Raw genomic sequence first — 21,424 nt, 5'->3', positions numbered from 1 at the left:
AGGATGTGAATTCAGGATATCATGAGGGATCTCTGAGAATTTCCCTCCCAATGAAACCATGTGAGTAGTGTCTTTATTCCCATCTCCTCCACAATGGTCCAGAGAGAGATAGTTTATGTTGCAGTCTGGTAGAGAAATAATTTATGGTCCAGGCTAGCACCAGACCCCAACAATAAAACATGAAATAAAGTAACACCCCCAAGAGAAACTTATAATGCATCCAGATGCTAAGTGGGTTCTTGACTTGTGGCTTGTGCACAGGCTGAGGAGGTAAACCTGCTGTGCTCTAGGACCAGCTGACCACGTGGAGAGCCCTCTTACCTTCTGTGCAGATAAGGAAACTCTGGCTTGTTTCTTTTTCTATACCTTCAGGCTGTTAGACAGTAAACAAAAACAAGAACAGGATAATAAGTTGAACCACTTTTAGCTGAAGGAAAGGAGACCAAACATCAGTTCCCAGAGGCATGACTGGCTCATGGTTGTCCCTGACCTTATTATGTGAAAGTTTATGGACAGTACCAACACCCCTCTAGACCTGCGACTCCCATAGGTTGTGCAAAGATAACCCTGTGTCACTGAGTGATACTTTCAACTGCTCTGTTGATTTTTTTTTGAGGATAAAAGGAACTGCTCATAAACATAGAGACAATGGTTTCATCTCTTGGACTTTAGGATCAGTTAATAAGAAGATTGGAGAATTAATAAATGGGACCTCCTGAAACTGAAAAGCTTCTGTAAAGCAAAGGACAAGGTCAACAAGACAAAATGACAGCCTATAGAATGGGAAAAGATCTTCACTAACCCCACATCAGATAGAGGTCTGATCTCCAAAATATACAAAGAACTCAAGAAATTGGTCATCAAAAGAACACATAATCTAATAAAAAAATGGGGTACACACCTAAACAGAGAACTCTCAATAGAGCAATCTAAAATGGCTGAAAGACACTTAAGGAAATGCTCAGCATCCTTAGTCATCAGAGATATGCAAATCAAAACAACTCTGAGATTCCATCTTACACCTATAAGACTGGCCAAGATCAAAAACACTGATGACAACTTATGTTGGAGAGGCTGTCGGGTAAAGGGAACACTTCTGTATTGCTGGTGGGAATGCAAGCTGGTACATTGGATGTCAGCTCCTTTGGATGTCAGTGTGGCGATTTCTCAGAAAATTAGAAAACAACATTCCTCATGACCCAGTAATACCACTTTGGGGGTATATATCCAAAGGATGCTCAATTGTGCCACAAGGATATGTGCTTGACTATGTCCATAGCAACATTGTTTGTCATAGCCAGAACCTGGAAACAACCTAAATGCCCCTCAACCGAAGAATGGATAAGGAAAATGGTGTACATTTACACAATGGAATACTACACAGCAGAAAAAAATAATGGCATCTTGAATTTTGCAGGCAAATGGATGGAGCTAGAAAACATCATTTTGAGTGCGGTAACCCAAACCCAGAAAGACAATTATCACATGTACTCACTTATAAGTTGTTTTTAAACATAAAGCAAAGGAAATCAGCCCACAAATCACTATCCCAGGGAACCTAGGCAAAAATGAGAACCCTAAGAGAGACATACATAGATCTAGTCTACATGGGTAGTAGAAAAAGAGAAGACCTCCTGCGTCAATTGGGAGCATGAGGACCTTGCGGGAGGGTTGAAGTGGGGAGAGGAGAGGCAGGGAGGGGAACAGAGAGAAATGTGGAGCTCAATAAAAATCAATTAAAAAAAAGAAGGTTGGGGAGAAGATCTAAAGGCTGCTTCACATCAAGAAGGGAGTCAAGAAACCACAAAGCAGGTTTCAAGGATTCTCACCATCCTTGGTGAGGCTCTGTTGGTTGATTGGCAGATGCTGGGAATAGAACCTAGGTTCTCGCACAGCTAGGCAAGTCTTTTCCCACTGAGTCATATTCTCAGTGAAGGCCGAGGTGTTGGCTTAAGAAAGGATGGATGTGTAATACTATAATTTGTTCAAAGCAGAAAGTTTGTGTCAAAAGTAACTTTGGTCAATTAAGCATTTTCAAAAAGAATGTCCCCGTTAACCTCTTAGACTCTGTTTCCCTTCATGGAGAACTTGGTATTTCATAGGTACATACCTCTACCAGTAAGCCTTTGACCACCGTGTCTTTCCAGTTGACATCTTGCTGCTTGCTGCCATCATTTGGGCAGGCATTACTTTGTTTGGATGTAGCCACTACAGTAATATTCACTTTACCTGGAAAATATTGCCAAGAATAAGATAAAGAATACTGACACCTTCTCCAATGGGAGATGCTTCAAGTTTGTCAATCATCTTGAATAGGATGAACCCAACTCTTATAATCTCACAACAGTTTAGACTACCAGCTTCTTCTCCTGCCTGGAGAGAAGGCAATATGTCTTTCCTGTTCTACACATTTCAAGATTCTCTGTAGTAAGTTACTTATTTATTCCCTTAGAATTTACAAAGTATTTTTTTCCAATCTGATGCCTTTTTAATTAACCAAATTGCAGGTTTTTATTTAAATCGGGTTTGCACTGTTTTAGGGTTCAAACCAAAGTTTTCCTTGGCCTTTCTTTAGGAGGAATAGAGTCCAGGGTTTGCAAGCCACAAAGTCCGGGTCAGGCTACCCCTCCCATCCCCCAGTCACCAAGTTTATTTGGCCGGAGGGTTTCTGGCCTTGACCCCACCACCGTAGTGGTGCATCATGTAACGGCTGGCCTGCATGCTCTGGGCCACCACGTTGGTGAAATGGCACGCCATTAGCAGGTAATTTCGAGGCTGGACCCGGTAGGCAAAGCGCATGAAAGCCATGGAGTAGAATATGAGCGCCGTCGTCATGCGGCCACTGATGATGTCGGGAGGAGCCTTCATATCCTTGAAGGCGGCCAACGGAAGGCCCCAGTTGGCCACAGGACCCCAGAAGTGGGTGCTGGTTATGTAATCCCGGAACTCCTGGGTCTTCACATAATCTCCAGTTTTCCGTACTAGCGCTGCGAGCCCCGACATGGTCTTCCCAGTGGGAGGAGTGGTAACGGCCAAGATGCCAGCCAACAATGGAACCCCCGAACGTCGATCTCGCAACGGACCCTGACGCAGCAACAGCCAACGGCCAACTTACAAAGTTTTAAGAAAGATAACATTCTATGAACCTGTGCTAACACCTTGAGATTGGACAATCAATATAACATTAGATATCTGGGGGTTCTCTTCCTTCCTTTCTTTTCTTTTTCCTTTCTTTCTTTTTTTTTTTTTTGGAGATAGGGTCTCACCATGTAGTCCTGGCTGACCTGGAGCTCCCTACATAGACCGAGCCTAGAATTCACAGAGATCTACCCACCTCTTCCTCCCGAGGGCTGGGACTAAAGGCGTGCACCACCCTTCCTGGCAGTAACCAGGGTTTCTAATGTTTCCCAGGATCAAAGAAAAATGCCACCACACCTAGTAATAACTGCTGCTTCTAATGTTTTCTAAGACCAAAGAAAACCAGTAAGATCTGATACAGCACAAGGGCCACCAGATTTAAACAGAGTGCTGGCAAGAAATCTGTCGATTTAATTTCTGTGGTATCACAGTATGCAATCAAAACTGATCTCCAGTATCCTTGTTTATAGAGAGGAGGATTGGGAAAGCTTATAAGACTTAACATCGCCTGTGTGCTGTAGACATAACCAACATATTGTTTCTCTGTCTTTGTGTGAATTTTGCACATTTCTTTCTGTGCTTTGCACAGCCCTTGAGCATCACCAAGACATACCGTGTGAAGTATTCTGTCTCCCTTTCCGGAATGAGATATTTGAAGATCATACATAGTATAAGGATTAATAAGTTTAAATCTAATAGAAAAAAGGTCTGAGGTGAATCAATATCATAGATGAATCAAAAACATATTCTCTCCTGATGTAATAAAACAATAAATACAAGACATGGAATAAAAGAATTTTAATGACATAATTTAAAAAAGATTTTCTCTAAGAATCATCTACATTTAGCAGTTTTAGTTCACTAAACTTTTTAACTTTTCCTTCTCTGGTATCATCAGCAAGAGACTTCTGCAGACACTTTTCTAAACTGCCCAACACTAGAGCAAAGTTCTCAGTATTCGATCCAATGGTTGGGTTTATTGTATCTGGTGAGCTATTACATTTAGTTTAGAAAAATCCCAGTGACTCTCATAATTGATGGTTTTGTCTGAGGAGAAATTTTTGTAAAAGTGGCATTTTATGTGAATGTTGGGTAAAGCAGCAAATGCCAGAAGCATGGTAGCATTGGAGAGATCTGGTTTTTATTTGGGATATGTTATGTGGACTTGATAAATCATGCACATTAGCATTTGTGCCATATTTTAATCTTATTAAACTTTTTGTGTGAATGAATGGGGTTTTGTTCCGCAGAGTACTAAGTAGGTTATAGGGCTGGAGAGAGGGCTCAGTGCTGGAGCTCTTGCTACTCTTGCAGAAGACCTGGGTTTGTTCCAGCACTCACATAAGACAACTCACAACCATTGAGTTCCAATGGAACACCCTGTCCTCGATTCCCCAGGCACTGCATGCACGTGGTGCACATACATACATGCAGACACATACATACATGCAGAAAATAAAATACCTTTAAACAAGGAAATTATAAAAATTTTGAATATAGAGAAATGAATAAAGGAAATTAAAAAATGTGATGCTGAAGAAAAAAATCATGTTTCTTCAGAAAATCTAAGAAAAGCAGAGGTTGATAAGGATCTGGGTCAATCCGCAAAAGATTGCTGCTTACCCAGTGTCTTTGGTACAATGGTCCAGACATAAGTTTTTCGTTCTCCAGCCTGGAGAACATCACTGCCGTTGTTACTCAGGGTGTTGCTATTTGCTTCATAATTCTCAGATGCTTCTAACTGAACAGAAATCTAAAAACAGAACAATGGCCATGGATTTAAATTCTCTCACCTTTGCTTGAAATTCTACAGTTTATCACACAACGATTGGGAGACACAATGTCTCCCAAGAACTTGGCATTTTTCATCTTAAGAAGATTTTCTTATTTTAACTAGCAAAATGAAAAGAAGCCCAAGGACTCATTCACAAGTTCACAGAATAGTAGAGTGTGTATCATCACAAAATGAGATCCTCACTAAAATTTCAAGTCATTGTTGTGATGCAAAACAATTATTTCGGGGGCTGTAGAGGTCACCCAGCAGTCAAGAGCACTTGCTACTCTTAAAGAGGAGCTGGGTCCAGTTCTTAGCATCTATGAGGCAGCTCACTACAGCCAATAACGTCAATTCAAGGGGCTCTGATGTTTTTTTCTGACCTCTGTGGGCACCAGAAATGCACATGGTTCACGTGCATACATGTAGACACACAATCATACTCAGAAAATAAAATTAAAACTGTAAATAATGATTCCTAAAGATTATGGAAAGAAATGACTTCCTTATAGTGCAATTTTTTATTTGTAAATAGACTATGGTGATATTTAATGAAGAGACTAGTGAATAATTTAGCTGGCTGGATTTTTGTTTCCAGATCAAGGGGGTGACTTACCTCTACACATGTGCTCAGGTAGCTGAAGACACTGACAGCCACGTCACTCTGCTCATTCTGAACGACAGAGAAGGGTGAGGCAATTTCAACGAAGAAGGGCTGGGAGCTCTGTAGATACGCTTTGGGTGAGATGCCAAACCCAGCTTCACCATTCACACAGAAGGCGCTGGCCTCCCATTGGGTTATAGTATCAGGAACAAGGAATGAGACATTTGCTGAACCTGAGGAACTGAAAAGACAAGCTGTGGGTGACCTATGTCCTCTAAATGGGAACCCAAGTTTAGGCAGAACACGCACAAACGCAGTGACTTCAGGAGTTAGGTAAGGCATTGTTACAGATCTCTGGTCTGAGTGTCTGTAGAAGCGAACCTTAGAAATGCCATATTTCTATAAACATCTTTTTTAAAGAACTGAGGTAGCATATACCTACCTGCATGAAATTTATAGGAGTGAAGGTTTGGTGGAAAAGTAAAGTTTTACAGAACAAATAAGCAAACAAATCATCAAACATTCATGATCAGGATGTACAAGTGAATGATTTTTTTTTTACAAATACTTTATTACTTTATTGCCCAGGAATAAAAGTTAACAAATCAAAAGAAGAAAAATAGATATGGAGATATACAGGGGAGAAATCTGTTTTAGAAAAAAAACCCAAGAAGTAGCAGAAAAGTAAAACTCACTCCACACTGATGAGGTCCCATATCCAGGTCTTGGGGAAGTGCGTCCTGACTGTCTCTTTGATGGCCTGTTCTGCCTGGTTGATGCCATCTGCGATGTCATGAACTAAAATGAGAAGGGAGGAGGGCAAAGAAATGTCCCATGTAGAACAAAGGTACGTGCTGTGCTTCAGTGCCACAGGCCTCACTAAGCTGTGTGTGTGTGTGTGCATATGTGTATTTGTGCATGTGTGCTTGTGCACGCGTGTGTGCATTAGTGCATGTGTATTCATTCGTGAATGTTCGAGTTTTTTTTTTTTTTGTGTGTGTGTGTGTGTGTGTGAGTGATGTATGACCCTCTGTGAAGGTACTAGCGGACAGGTTGATTTCCTCACTTGCTTTTCCGTCTTGATTTCTGAGGTAGGGTCTCACTGAACTTGCACCTCGAGTCGGCTAGACTAGCGGGTCACTAATCCCTGTAGACTACCCACCCGTCTCTGCTCCTGAGCACTAGGGTGACAGATGTGCACTGAAATGCCTGGCGTTTATGTGGGTGCTAGGGATGTGAACTCAGGTCCTCACGACTGCACAGCAAACAATTTACCCACTGAACCATCTTCCAGGCCCTTGAGTTGAGCTCTTGACTATATCGGGCCTAGTATGTCTTAGCATGAGGTGATACAGAAATTCGCTTCTAGGGCTTAACACTGATAAATTCAAATCTCAATCTGGGTGTCACGATTTTGATGTTCAAATTTCTGTTTGTTTAAAAGTTACTACAAATAGGGCTGGAGAGATGGCTCAGTGGTTAAGAGCACTGACTGCTGCTCTTCCAGAGGTCCTGAGTTCAATTCCCACAACCACATGGTGACTCACAACCATCTGTAATGAGATCTGGCGCCCTCTTCTGGCATGCGGGCATACATGGAGGCAGAATGTTGTATACATAATAAATAAATAAAATCTTTTAAAAATAAGAATACAAAAAGCCTTCTAAAAAAGTTACAACAAATAAACAACAAATCACCTGCAGCCAAATCTGGATGAATTAAATCTCTGCCCTGACTCTTGGCGGACACGCCAGTACCTGCCAACTTTGCCCACTGATATTATTCTTGCTGAAGTTTTCAGTGGCGTTACTATTTCTAATTCTCCAGAAAACTGTCCTTTACAGGAGTGGCCTGTAGTCTGCGTAGGATGCACTTCGTCAGTGTTTCTGCATGAAAATTATAACTATGGCGCTGGGCATGGTGGTGTATGCTTGCAAATTCCAGGATTTGAGAGGTGGAGTCAGGAGAATCAGAAGTTTAAGGTTGCCCTTGACTACATAACAAGTTTAAGGCCAGCCTGTGCTGTGTGAGACCCTTTTCAATATAAACAAGCAAGTCTCGTTGAGTTGTCTTACACCATGCTGGGTTGCTGCCTGCATTATCCTGTATAGTTGTCTTCACATCTGTTTTGACGCCAGTCTGGGCTACAGACAAGGACCCTATCTTAAGAAGCAAACAAAAATTTAGAAAGATAATGAAAGACAGAAACCAAAACCTGGACTTCTTCCTGTATCAGAAGCTACTTATTCCTCATGGCCAAAGCTATTTCTAGCCTGTCTCGTTGAACTGTAGGAATTCTAGTTCTTGCTCCACATCATCATCAACCATCTGTAAGACCTGCGTTTGGCATGGCTTTGTCTTACATACACCCAGTCCAAAGAGTTCTGCTGACTGATACTCCAGCAGGAGGTTCTGGACTACCCACAGGCAGAAGCAGCTGGAGCGCCGAACATCATCATCCGTCCTTCTGGGCTATCGAACGACCTCAGCAAGTGCAGGCTTTCCTGGGATGCACACACCTCTGGTTTCCGGTACCGGAAGTTAGTAAAGACTTTCAGACCCATGTCCTTTCAGAGAGAGAAACAAAAAGTTATACACTCCTTTCCTGAGAAAACCACGAAAGGTCTACAGTCACAATAAACAGACAGTAAATATAATATTTTCTGTGTTAGCCATGATCCAGTACCATAGAAATCAAGTCTATTTATTTGACTTACAGAAAAATTCACAATTAGGAAGAAAACCAGCAATCACTATATTTTTATTATTGTGCTAATATTTTCATGTTTTTCCCATGTATGCTTAAGGGAAAACAAGAAATCAGCACCACTATTGTCTTAACAGCAAACACGCATGCACACATGCATGTCTACACACAGTGTACACGGTAAACAGCAGACTGGGACTTGAGCTAAATGCTGTCTGACTCAGAATCCTCTTCTAAACTGCTATGACTCTGATCATAAAGCTCTCACTTGACCCCTGAGCATATGGAGCTGACAGTCTCTGTTTATGTGGAGTACAGACGGCAAGTTATCTTCTTGGTTTAACAGAAGAGAGACATAGATGGGGGGTCAGGACCACTAAAGTTACAACAGGGAATGTTTTTGAGACTCATTTGTGCCCTTACCCTGAGAAGACTGGCAATGTCTCCATCCCAAGCATTGCTTGCAGGTGTATAATACAGTCCATTGTGGAACAAATCCGTCTGAGGGATGCATGGGTCTACTGTAGCATCATCCAGGTTGAGACCATGGTAGAAATAACCATATTGTTGGATATTCGGGAGCAGGCTGTATACCTAGGACAGGAAGATATGGTCTTTGGTGACTTTAAGCCCTCCTTGCAAAATTATAAGATTGGAAATTTTTGTGTCATAACTGTTTATTTCTGAGTCAACTTTCCAAAAAGTCAAAGGAGGAGACCAATTTTGTTTTATGTAGTCAACGTTATTGGTAAACTTTTCGGGCTGAAAGTGCAGGATTCAGGATAGCAAAGAGGAAAAAGGTCACGGAGAACATTCGGTTGTTTCAAAGTCTAGCACACAGACAACGGCCTGAAGTTAATAATAAGTTTTCAGACCGGAGGGTGATGTCAGCTGCTTGAATCTAAGTATTAACATAGTAACCCCCACACCCCAGATAAAATACAGCACCAAGTAATAAACAAAGAGTCCAAGTACTTTATACAATCGCAGGAAAATGTTCTTGTGAAGCCCAGTGCTGTGTGCAGTGAATGTGCGCCCATAAAAAACGTCAACAAGGAGTGAGGTCAAAGACTTGTGCTTTCGCCATTACGAGGGAGGCTGAATGTTGCTGTAGCCTTCTAATCGTTGGCAGAACTATGCAAGACATGTTCTCAAAGACTGCAAAAAAAAAACTGAGGGTATGTGAAGCTGAAGGAAAGCTCAAGAAACTACGTGCACAAAGGGAGAGTGACCCAAAGAAATGAGAAAAAACACACACCAAATTAGTCCCGGATAAAAATACCCCAGCCGCTAGTGTCAGAGTATGAACCATCTTCCCTGGACACAACAGCTCCCAGGGAAGGGCTTGAGAGGCAGAGGCAGCTTCCTCTCACTGAAATGCATGACTCGCGTGGGTGGCAGCTATCAGGGGGTATAACTGATGGCCAGGGCGGTATGAGCAGGGGAGAGGACTGACCCTTGGAGATGGTGCTTGAGCAGGGGAGGGTGTGACGGGAGAGGACACACTGCGGCCAATGGAACTGCTCAGCCCCAACAATTAACTAAGAGAGAAAAGCATTCCTCAAATATTTCATCATAAAGGAAATATTCCCAAATTGGCATGAAAGCTACTTGAAACGACTTAAAGAGATTATGAATCAGAAATTAAACAAAGGAAGGATAAAAATGGGTGAAACCAAGGGAGAAATAATTGAGAATGAACTCAGAAATCACAAAAATATCAGAAATGAACTCTAAAGACTAAAGACCCCAAGAAAAATTGACTGACAGAAACCATCCATTGCTTATTTGCTTCTTGTTTTCTGAGGCCAGATCATGTGACTTTTCCCTCCTGAGTCTCCTGTGTCTGTCTCCCAAGTAAAGAGGCTACAGATGTGCACACCAAGCTTACAGAAGAGAGACACAGAAAACAAGAGAAAAAAAGAAAGAACCAAAGCAGGTCACAGGCAAACATGAGAGTCTGAGAGCATGTGAAAAACAGCTAACACATGAATGAAAAATTTCAAGACAGGGAAGAAATAAAAAAAACTTAAATTTTAAGTTATAATTCAGGGTCAGCTTTGGATTTTCCCCCACACAATAAATCCTAAGTGACATTTTACTAAAATGTTTAGTTTAAATATAAAGGGGGAAAACCCCTCCAAGACCTCCAGGGAAGAAGATCAAATAACCTACCATGGAAAATAAGTTTACCTGACAGCACAATTCCTTAAAATAATGTTCACAGCGAGGTAGAGGGGAGCAGGGTTCTTAAGAAATCTAAAGAAAAGCACATGGCCACTTAACCCATCTTTCATGGATCAAGGTATTGTTCTTTATTATTAAAAGATTATGTTTGCTGTTTGCTTTGTTTTTTCAGACAGGTTTCATGTCTCATTGGCCGTCATCTCCTGATCCTCCTGCCTCCACCTTCCAAGTGGTGAGGTCATAGGGGTCTACCATCATGACCAGCTTCTAAATCAAGGCTTTAGGAAAATGACTCTGGGAGGAAAGTGTCATGGAAACCATGTGCCCTTCTGAGGAAGCCAGTAGAGGATACAATTCAGGTAACCAAAAGATAGCTTGGAAACTGGGATAGCTCAGGGAATAAGGGAGAAACACAAGTGTAAGCATTATGTGTTCTCCAAGGAAGGAAAGACGCAACTTTTATATACACACATATATATGTATACATACATATATACATACACATATGTAATCAGATTTAATAGCTATAACATAAGTTAAAAACAGGAACTACATCTTCTTAGCATGCATAAACATTTCAAAACCCACATCTGAGCACATCAACACACCAGAGGGCTTTATAAAATAGAAATATCACTGACCATAAAGCAGAATAACCCAAAATAACTGAGTAAACCATGACAAACTGTCTTTTAATAGAATTAAAAGACAAAAGTCTCAGTATGTGAATTTTTGGCATAAAGGGGTAACTTCTAACAGAAAAAAAATTCTGAAAAACAGAAATGGAGCAATCGCTAGACATTGGCATCTACGGGGGAGTGTGAAGGCAGGAACAGGGCTAGGAACAGAGTTTAGTGACAAAGTCCTTTCTTTGCACACACGAGTCCTGGCTCCAATCCCACCACCACAGCAAACAACAGACAGCCAATGATATCAGAGAAAAATGCCAAGACCTCTAACCTGTTTAACTACATTAATTTGTGATAGATTTTTAAAATACTACTAAAAGCAGCAATGACAAAATGTAAGAATAATGGGGCAGAGCCTCAAACCCAAACCAAGCAAACCCCCATAAAAACCACTTTACATTCAGTTGATAACTCAGCAAAAAAAAATAAATAAGGGAAAAAGTATAAGCATAAAAATATAATAAAACATAAAGAAACATAACTGTTGACACAGAGAGCATAGCTCTTAGGTCATAAGGACTTCCTTAATTTTCAACAAAATGAATTTGGAAATTTCCATGAAATTCTTACTCTAGGGTCGGGAGAGATGGCTCAGTGGTTAGAAGCACTGGCTGTGCCTCAGAGAACCTGGGTCCGATTTCCAGCATGCAGAGATGTATATGCAGACAACATATTCATACAATAAAATAATAAATATTTTTATCTTAATCGCTTAAGAAATGAGGCAAACTAGCACCAACTGAGAGACAATATTTAAATGGGACAACTTTTATAAAATGAACATAGAAAGTTGTCGAGAGACTGTCATACATGAGCCAGAAGGAGCTCATGTTCCTGTAGTTTCTACTAAGGCAAGAACAAGGGAAGGATGCTGCTGTCCTCAGGATGTCATACTGTGCTGGAATCAGGCAGGAGGCGTGGGATGAGAGGGAAGAAAGGGAGGGAGAGAGGGAGGAAGGGTGGGAGGTAGGAAGGGAGGGAGGAAGAGAGGAAGGGAGGAAGGAAGGGAGAGAGGGAGGGAGGGAGGGAGGGAGGAAGAGAAGGGAGGGAGGAAGGGAGGGAGAGAAGTGAGGGAGGAAGGGAGGGAGAGAAGGGAGGGAGGAAGGGAGGAAGGGAGGGAGAGAAGGGAGGGAGGAAGGATGGAAGGGAGAGAGGGAGGGAGGAAGGATGGGAGGGAGGAAGGGAGGGAGAGAAGGGAGGAAGGGAGGAAGAGAGGAAGAGAGGAGGAAGGGAGAAAGGAGGGAGGGAGGGAGGAAGGGAGGGAGAGAAGGGAAGGAGGAAGGATAGGAGGGAGGGAGGGAGGAAGGATGGGAGGGAGGAAGGGAGGGAAGAAGGGAGGGAGAGAAGGGAGGGAGAGGAGGAAGGGAGGAGGGAAGAAGGGAGGGAGGAAGGGAGGGAGGGAGGAAGGGAGGGAGGAAGGGGGCTTACACTTTCAGGAGACAGTTCTTGTTCGGGTTTCAGCAGAAGGACACTTTTGTCCACCGCTCTCAGGGCACAGAAGGAGTCCGGGGCTGCTTGAAGACATAGACGGGTGGTGGAGCCGGGCAGGTCCTGCTCCTTTGAGAACTTCACGCTGACCTGAAGCAGAGAAAGGCAACCAATGAGGGTGGAGATAACGACACAGGAAGAGAATTTGAATAAATCTTGTCTTTTCCAAATAAATCCTGACGGATTTCTGTACATACATACATTTTCCTGTCCATTCTCAGTTCCCTTTTGAAATATCTCCTTTCTCCATGCCCTAGCTCCCCATGATCAGGCATCTTCAAGATGATTAACTATTCATGATTACCATTCTTTATCCATTTAACTAGGAGATTACAGGGTAAAGATTATGAGGGCTGTCGAGATAGCTCAGTGGGTAAGAGGGCTTGCTACCATGGCTAACAGCTTGAGGTTGATCCCTGGAAGCCACATGGGAAAGGAGAGAATGAAGTCCTGCAGACTGTCCCCTGATCTTCACGCACTCACTTCATGGGCACACATACATGTGTGTATGCACGCACGCACACATATGCGCGTGTGCAAACACATGCGCACGCGCGAACACACACACTAAGTAAAACAAATTTTAAAAAGGAAGTGGCAGGAAGCAAAATGCTGACCTGCTGCTAGAAGAAACATCACCTGGTTTTTAAAGCACTTGTCAATCTGGAGCTTGACACTGTCCGCAATGATTTCCCCACTGGGGTGGAGGGTGTAGACAAAGAGGGCAGCCACTGGTGCCAGATCAGCACCGATGCTGATGGGGAACGAGAAGTTTCCGTTCCAGGCTGTGGAAACAGGCAGTTCACAGACCACATGGACTGGCTCTAACTTATATGTGGGTTTGTTTGGATTAGGGGGAATTGTTTGAGGACAGAAAAGGTAAACGGGGCCTTATTTAAACACAAATAAAAAGCGGGGACTTATACACAGATGAGGATGATATTACGATAGGAATGTCTTAGACATCCATTCCTCTTCTATAAGATGCGTGATTAACTGATAGTAATGGTACCAGCTAATTTTTGTCAACTTGATACAAACTTGAATCACCTGGGAAGAGGAACCCAATTAAGGAATTGACTTCATCTGATTGCCCAGTGGGCATGCCTATAGGAGCATTTTCTTGACTAAAGATTGATGTGGGAGGGCCCAGACCACTCTGGCCTGTGCCAATCCTGGTATAAGAAAGCAGGCTGGGCAAGTCAGTAAGCAGCATGCTCCCAAGGTCTCTGCTCCAATTCCTGCCTCCAGGTTCCTGCCCCAACTTCCCTCCATGATGGACGTATAGGACGAAATAAACCCTTTCCTCTCCAAGTTGCTTTTGGCCAGTGCTTATCACACAAAAAGCCAACCAGAACATTGACAGAAAGGTAGCAATCTCCTTGTTTAAACTATTCTGTATGTTACCTCAGGCTAGGCTATCTCCAACCCTCCAACTGCAAGTGGAAACAAGTGCCCGCCCTAATTTGTGGACAAAAGCGTGACGATAAGGTGCATATTTCAAAGCAAGTGCATCATATCCACCTTTGCTTCTGACTTCCTTCTGTCCACTGAGGAAGATGCTTCCTCTCGCCATCACCTGAGGCAGACAAAGAAAATCCTGTGTGAGTGCTGCAGCTAGCATTGTATCGTGTCATCGTGGACTGACTGACCCTATATGAGCAGTGCAGTGACCATTGTATCATGTCATCGTGACTGACCTTGTGTGGGTGCTGCAGCTAGCATTGTATCGTGTCATCGTGGACTGATCTAGTGACCTGTAACAAGACAGCTTCCACTACTGAACACTAAAAGGGAACTTCATACAGGTTGGGCCGGAACAGAGAAAACACCAGAAAACTTGTGAAGCCATCCAATGCATGCAGAAGCTGGCGGCTTTGCCTGACCACCATCTATCCATTTGCCTCTGTTCCGTGCTGTGACATGGAGTCCCCATGAGGCTGACCAGGTGGCTTGACACACATGAAATTCTTTGACAGTGCCTCAAGCCTACTATTGTAGTTGGTGAGTCTAATTGATTCCTTTATCGTTTCCAGTTAGGAATATACAGCGAGAACTCCAGGGCTTAGAGAGTCTGAACAAGGTGCCCAAGGTGGACACACATGCTTAACAACTAGGAGAGAGTCGGGGTGGGGGGGGATAGAAGTAGGAGTGTCTTAATTTCCGCGTGTGTTTTCCCTCTCCAGGAAGCCTTGATGAGAGGGAATGAGAGAAGCCTCCTTTACCGCTCATCGTTCCGAGCTTTCCATGTTGCTTACCCTCTCACATGCTCATAAATATTGATAGGAAGTATAATGGACTGACTGAGGAGGCAAGTGTTTCAGTCTCACAGGAACTCAGATTGCCGGGGATTGTTTTGCAAGCCGGCTCCTGTGTCCTTAATGGAGCCAGGGCTATTCAACAGCAAAGCGGGTAGACAGAGTTCACTCAGGTAGCCAAGTCCTAAGAGATGACACCTCCTAAACCGGGTTGTGCTGAGTAGACAGATCTGTCAGCTGAGACTTACCAAATAGAAGAAGTTCACGCCTGAGTCATCCGTGTAGGCCTCAGGGTTTAGGGAGTAAAGTACTGAAATCATCTTCTCTTGATTACAGGGAAGCTTCTTTGGCTCAGGAACGATCTTCAGAAAGCTGTTGGTTTGGGAGTAAAAGCGAGAGACTGTGAAGTAGGCATCCAGATACTCAGGGTTCAACCAGCTGGGACGATGGCAGACTCCGGGTCGGACATATACTGCCTGACATGACAGAAAAAACAAAGGAAAGATGTTAGAATGATGGGCACTTCCAGAGAGGGAACGCTTCAGAACACAAGGCGTCTCGTCTCTTCAGAGCAGGGAGGAAGCTGACTGGTAGCTGTTACTGGGGAGTCTGGCAAGATGGCTCAGCATGTAAGGACACTTGCCACCAGGCCTGACCATCCAAGCTTGACTCTGGGCACTGCTGTGGTGGAAGGAAAGAACTGACTCATAGAAAATGAGATAATAACCGTGGATATAGGACTGTCTAATTGAACTAACAGTGAACTGTTATGTTCTCTCTCTCTCTCTCTCTCTCTCTCTCTCTCTCTCTCTCTCTCTCTCTGTGTGTGTGTGTGTGTGTGTGTGTATGTATGTGTATGTGTGTGTGTTTGTTGGTGGGGATGGTCAGGGGGTGGATGACTATGTAGCCCAATCTTGCCTGCAGCTCAAGATCCTCCTGACTCAGCATCTTAGGTGCTAGAATTACGGGCATAACTACCATGCTCTGACTTTTTTACTTTTAATTACAGCCAGAGAACTAGATTTAAGTTCTGTATCCTTCACCTGCATGTGAACCATGACAAACAGTTTAACTGCAAACATCTGTAGACATTTCAGAAGAGATCTCACAGCATCTCTCCCTCTGTGCACCGAATGAGCCTTCTCATGCTCCAAGCCCCTAGCACTGGGCCTCTGCGGGATTCCTCAGTTTCCATCCACCCTTGGATATCTTACTTTCAGGCTGATCTGTGCATCGAAGATCTCTGAAGTGTTGATGGAAAACTGAGCTTCCCCGTTCCCATCTGTGGTATAATTTCCTAGAAATTTGCCATTGAGCTCCAGTTGCAAAAGCTTGCTCACCATCGGTGTGTTATCGGAACCAGAAAATCTAAGCTGTACAAAAGCAGAAATGTTAACCCTTTTACGACATGGACTTCACACGTCTACAGGGAATTCTGAGTTCATGAGAGCGACCACTTAACAGAAATTTCAACAAATAGAAATATCCATTCCGCTAATTATGTTTACACATAAAACAGGAGAAGCTGGCTATCATTTTATACGTTGCTTTCTTTTTGCCTAGAACTTTCCAAACGTATCAGACATAGCAATGTTAAAAGTGTATTGTGAACCTAGAAAAAAAAGTGTCTAGGAAATTTCAAGTGATAATCTGCAAACAAAGAAAACTAAACAAGGTCTCTTAAACATCTTGTCAAACCTACAGTTCCAGAGTAAGCGATCCCTCTCCTGTAGAAAGAGTCCATGTTCTCAAAACTCACGCTGCCAAGCACCGAAGTGATAAAAACAGGGTGTGTTTTACTGATCTGCACACCTGAAGAAATAACGAAACACAGCGTCAGGAAGGGATTAATCATTTGAACAAAACCCGTGAGGGCGGGGCGTGTATCTCAGTGGCAGAAGCTTGCTGTCTAAGCATGTGTGAGGCCATGGGTTCAATACTTCCATTCCCCATGAAAGCCACCTTTAAAGATGTTTCTTTACCCTTTGAGCAGTAATTAATAATTAACACACGATGTTCCTAACTCTGTATGGTTTTCTTTCTCAGTGAGTCACCATGCATTCCCAATTTGTTCATAAAACAGTCATTACCTGTTCCAAATTCTGTAACCAGTACATTCACATTAAATGTCATAAAAAATCCAGGGCGGTATAGTTGGAAGACTTTCGTGTTGACAGTTTGAGAAACACAGCCATCTTTCAGCTGAAAAATAAACAGAGGTATAATGAAGAAGTCAGGGATCCAAGAGTCGCATGGAATTTTAGCACAGATGCATCCCACCCCTGTGTGCCCAGGTCTCCCCCACGAAGTCACTGAACCGATAAAGAGAGTTAAAGCAGGAAGATGAAGTGGGAGAAGACATACATCAAGAGAAGGGACGTGTCTGCACTTTACAGATTCAAGGCCGTTCTCCTGGAAGTAACATAGGCACGAAAGAGTTAAAGGATGAGAATGCAGTTAATGATATCCCGAGAGTAATAAACACCCTTGGGAGAAGCACCAGCAACAGACAGGCCAACACCCCTTAAATGAAGGATGCCACTACCTGTAACGGTCTATTATTAGAAATAGGGCAAACATACAAGGCGTTATTTTAAACCTGTGATATCTCCATGTTCTTCAACTCACTGAGCTCTAACCTGTGCTAGCCGCACGATGACAGCGCTAGGAATCCTTTTGTAAAGGAATAAAATCACCAAGAGAAGGGAGTGGGGATGTCCCTCTGGAGCAAGCCCGGGATCTGTACCTGTGCAGTGAACTGCTCGCATATTTCATTATTATCGCTCTCACAATACCCAGAGGAGGAAAGCTCTCTGCACACCTGGATCTGGGCTTTCCCCTGCACAGACTGGCCGTAGGTGTACCTAGTGGGAGAAGGTGCATCCATGATCACTGGTGGGCAGTACCAGAGTGGCATGTATGTGCTTCATCAGAAATCATATATGAAGTCTTGAGACTGAGCGCTTCCATCTGAACACCTTTGCGGTTATTTTCTGCCACAGAATTTAGGCAAAAATAATATATGAAGAGGACCTGGCTGGTTTTCCAGACAGCGAACAAACAAAAATATTTTTAGATGATCTAAAATATCAGCGAAGAAAAACTTAATGAGTAAAAAATTTAAATATATTTAATCTGACAGAAGTATTGGAAAGTGAGCAGATACTCTGCACGGAAGCTCAGAGAAATGTCTTGATCCTTCTCTGAGAGACACAGACGGACTCCAAGATTCCTGGGGAGAGTATGAAGACCCCCTTTATGTCTTCAGCAGGTAGCCCTTTCCAGACTGCAGCTTCAATATATTGAAAAATATACAAAAATTAGTGTTTTATGCCAGCTGTTAGAGCATTCAGCCCTCTCACCAGGCGTCTGCTCATAGGATGGCATAGTTATCAAACGACAGAACGACGGTGACACCAAACTGCGCAGGTGTAGCTCTCGGCCATCAGAACACTCCCAAAGCCGAGGCTATCCCGGTACTCATGGCTTATCTTGATTTATAAAGTTGAGATGATGACAACTCCCAGCTTATGACACTGTGGAAATAATTTCTCTAGCTGCCACCCAATAAATACCAGCTGTTTTGCATTATTGTTATAAATTTGAAAAAAGATACCACAAAAAGGGTGAAGGGCATCAGAAATATTTTTCCCCATATAGGGGATAAATGTTCCTAAGAGCAGATAGGGTGATGTTAGGGAACTCAAATAAATTCAAGCTAAATTATAAACTTCCTTATTTCTACGAACTTTTGATAACTCACTTCCCTCCCTCCCTCCCTCCCTCCCTCCCTACATCTCTCCCTCCCTTCCTCCCTTTCTAAAAACCCTCAATGAAGGTAAAGATTCAGTGAAGCCAGGACTTTCACACCAGTGACTGGAGTTAGGTGAGCGACTTGACATTTATAACTAAAAGAATATTACACATTTTGACTCGGCAATTACCTTTAGTGATATCTTTCTTAAGCAAACAATTTTCAGTTCTAAATCAGACTATTACAGTTTTTCAGAAGACATCCACTACCAAAGCATAAATTACTAGAAAACACAGTGCAATAGGTTACATGTTACATAGTAGAACAATAATTAGGCAAAACTGCTATTTGCATATGAAGATGCTTACAGGGCAAGGAGTTGGAAGAGACAGAAAGACTAGCAAAATACGGAGATGTGTGTCTTTAAAATATTAGATAAAACGGAAAGAAAAGAATAAATATAACTAGGGAAAAATTTCACAAAGTATTAGAGGAAAATCAGCTATAGTGTGCTAGCAATTGGTAGAACACACTGTAGTCTGCTTTTTTTATATTTATCAAGCATTCACAATTTTCTAAAATAATTTTAATGTAAGTATATAAATGGCATTTTATAATTAGACTTAATTTACCCTGTGGGAATGGATTAGTCTGAGGAAACACTTACTTTGCACATGCAACCACTTGAAATTGATGGTCCGCAATCGTTATTGTCTCCGGTGCCCTGACCTCAACTTCAAATCTGGGCAGTACTGAAAACAAAGGAACACGCTTCAGCTGAGAATCCCTAGAGAGCAGAGCTTCTGCAATTAGAGCAAACCGTGTCGGTGCCTGCCTTTGTCCTCCACGAGCCCTGCCTTGCACCCGGGTCTGTGCTGGTGCCTCGTTAGAGAGCCGCTCTTCCGTAGTTTGCTTGTTCTGATTTTTGCTGTTGGCGGCTTGTTTATTTTTATCTATTATTTTTGTCTAGCCTCGAAAATTCACTCTTTTTTATGTTTTAGCTGTTAGATCTTTTTTTAGGAGAGCATCTGAATCCCAGAAAAATAAGGTATTTCTTTGATGAGCGGAGGGATGGGCAAGGATCAGAGGAAGGTGTGGGCCGGGAGCGAGGCAAAGGGAGGACCGGGGAGGCCACAGAAAAGCAGACAGCGGAGGCCCAGCCTGGCTCCAGTGCTTTTCCCAGGGTCTAGAAAGTTTTGTTGTGTTGCTTCGAACTCGTCGGCAGGAGAATCACAACCAGTACTTGCTTACCATCCCGATTAACAGTGAACTGGTGCACCACTGTCGTTCCAGATAGTTTCCTTACGGCAATTGTGTAATCCCCAAACATGGGCTCTGGAGTCAGATGGAATGCCAGCTGGGTGATGTTTCTGAAAGTGGTTACGTTTTTCCACTGGAAAATCACATTGCTTTCGGGATCCTCGAGAACGGTGAATAAAGAAGGATGATCAGAGGTTGTGTGTGAAAATTACGTTTTCCTTACCGTGAGTGTTCTCCATAGTTATTGGAAGCAAAGGGTGAACTACTGTAATGTTTGACTAAGGACCTCAAGTCCCTGATACAACGTAACTACTCCAACATATTCAAATTCAATCGATGTTTCTTTCTCTTAAAACTAAAATTCATATGAAAAATAATTTATAACTGACACCTTTGACTTTTATCTTTCCAAAGTAATATAGTTAAAAAAAATAGAAATTCAGGATACATAATCCAGAATAGTAATCCCCAAAGCAGAGTGAACTCATAGCCAATAAGTATATAAAGGGACACCAATCATAGCAAACATTTAAAATGATTAAAATGAACATCACAGGGGCTGGAGAGATGGCTCAGTGGTTAAAAGCACTGTTTGCACACCTAGGTTCTATTCCCAGCACCTTCCCGGTGGTTCATAATCATCTGTGACTCCAGTTCCAGGGGATTTGACGCCATCTTCTGGCCTCTGCAGGTACTGCATGCATGTGGTGCCAATAGACATAGGCAAAATACCCAGGTATAATAATCAACACATTATTAATTACTAACTTTATTAACCCTCAGTTTTAATTAGTTTGATTAAAGTGTTATTTTTAATTAATTAAGAATAAAATTAAAAACGATTTTGACACAGATTTCCACCTGGTCTCTGCCTAAGTTGGCCATGGATTATCCAACAATAACAATGTGGAATTTCTGTGATAATAAAAATCAGGGACAGTTATCCGAAAGCAACCTTCTTTATTTGCTTTCAGCACGTGGCCACACACACGTTTACTTCCATAACTATTTTACACTTCCCGGCTCTGATTGAAGCAGTCATGTTTAAAAGACTTCTTTAAAGAGACCTCATTGAACAGATTGTGTAAGGAAGCAAAACTGTGGTTTCAAAGGTTTTGATGATTTCTTTTCCTCTACTTTCAAGTTTGGAGTATTCGATATCCTAGACCATGAGAGCCCACGCTGGCTTAGATGTGAGTGGGTGTCACAGAGCAGAGTGAACTGTTTCCAAAAGAACCAGGCCTTGTGTGCATAGAGGCTAAAACACCACGCTCGGCGAACGCCACTGTGCTGCTCTGGGTGCCCACACCGACACCGTGTGACTTGTGACTGGTGATTGTCTCTTCATCGAAGCCAACATTAAGCAAGCTTTGTGTTCCTCTCAGCAGAACACAGCAGGTGTGAAGGCAAACTGTTGACTGGCTCACTTGGAATTCATGTCACCTAAGTCACCCATACGAAGAGCCCATCGCACTATTAGACAGGCCAGTTGGAAGTTTGTGCGTGTGTGAGTTTGCCCGTAACTGTGGATTAGGAGCCTAGACCCCGACCCCCAGGGTTAGCT

At 42.8% G+C, this 21,424-nt stretch overlaps 2 protein-coding genes across 2 annotated transcripts in view; both read right to left on the bottom strand.

Annotated features, from left to right (window-relative positions):
* LOC142855973 (alpha-2-macroglobulin-like protein 1) overlaps nucleotides 1-21,424 on the bottom strand; it is a 44,455-nt gene that overhangs the window by 18,878 nt on the left and 4,153 nt on the right. The window contains exons 6-22 of the mRNA XM_075982653.1: nucleotides 19,852-20,020; nucleotides 19,268-19,352; nucleotides 17,593-17,710; nucleotides 16,937-17,048; nucleotides 16,549-16,658; nucleotides 16,061-16,219; nucleotides 15,095-15,322; nucleotides 14,113-14,167; nucleotides 13,228-13,373; nucleotides 12,529-12,678; nucleotides 8,648-8,818; nucleotides 7,943-8,084; nucleotides 6,212-6,314; nucleotides 5,529-5,757; nucleotides 4,762-4,891; nucleotides 2,111-2,229; nucleotides 322-373 (exon numbers count right to left, since the gene is read on the bottom strand). Coding sequence (XP_075838768.1) covers nucleotides 322-373; nucleotides 2,111-2,229; nucleotides 4,762-4,891; nucleotides 5,529-5,757; nucleotides 6,212-6,314; nucleotides 7,943-8,084; nucleotides 8,648-8,818; nucleotides 12,529-12,678; nucleotides 13,228-13,373; nucleotides 14,113-14,167; nucleotides 15,095-15,322; nucleotides 16,061-16,219; nucleotides 16,549-16,658; nucleotides 16,937-17,048; nucleotides 17,593-17,710; nucleotides 19,268-19,352; nucleotides 19,852-20,020 — 2,278 coding nt within the window. The remainder of the gene's footprint in view (nucleotides 1-321; nucleotides 374-2,110; nucleotides 2,230-4,761; nucleotides 4,892-5,528; nucleotides 5,758-6,211; nucleotides 6,315-7,942; nucleotides 8,085-8,647; nucleotides 8,819-12,528; nucleotides 12,679-13,227; nucleotides 13,374-14,112; nucleotides 14,168-15,094; nucleotides 15,323-16,060; nucleotides 16,220-16,548; nucleotides 16,659-16,936; nucleotides 17,049-17,592; nucleotides 17,711-19,267; nucleotides 19,353-19,851; nucleotides 20,021-21,424) is intronic.
* Mpc1l (mitochondrial pyruvate carrier 1 like) lies at nucleotides 2,650-3,003 on the bottom strand. Its single transcript, XM_075982654.1, has one exon. It carries the CDS (start codon nucleotides 3,001-3,003, stop codon nucleotides 2,650-2,652), a length of 354 nt encoding a protein of 117 aa, XP_075838769.1.

Source organism: Microtus pennsylvanicus, chromosome 8 (assembly GCF_037038515.1).
Source record: "Microtus pennsylvanicus isolate mMicPen1 chromosome 8, mMicPen1.hap1, whole genome shotgun sequence".
Classification (NCBI taxonomy): Eukaryota; Metazoa; Chordata; class Mammalia; order Rodentia; family Cricetidae; genus Microtus; species Microtus pennsylvanicus.
Note: the sequence above shows the minus strand (reverse complement) of the source record. Positions and strands in the feature narration are given on the sequence as shown.

Bases quoted from the DNA above. Each gene is read 5' to 3' on its own strand.
- Mpc1l (XM_075982654.1), bottom strand. From the start codon at position 3,003: ATGTCGGGGCTCGCAGCGCTAGTACGGAAAACTGGAGATTATGTGAAG.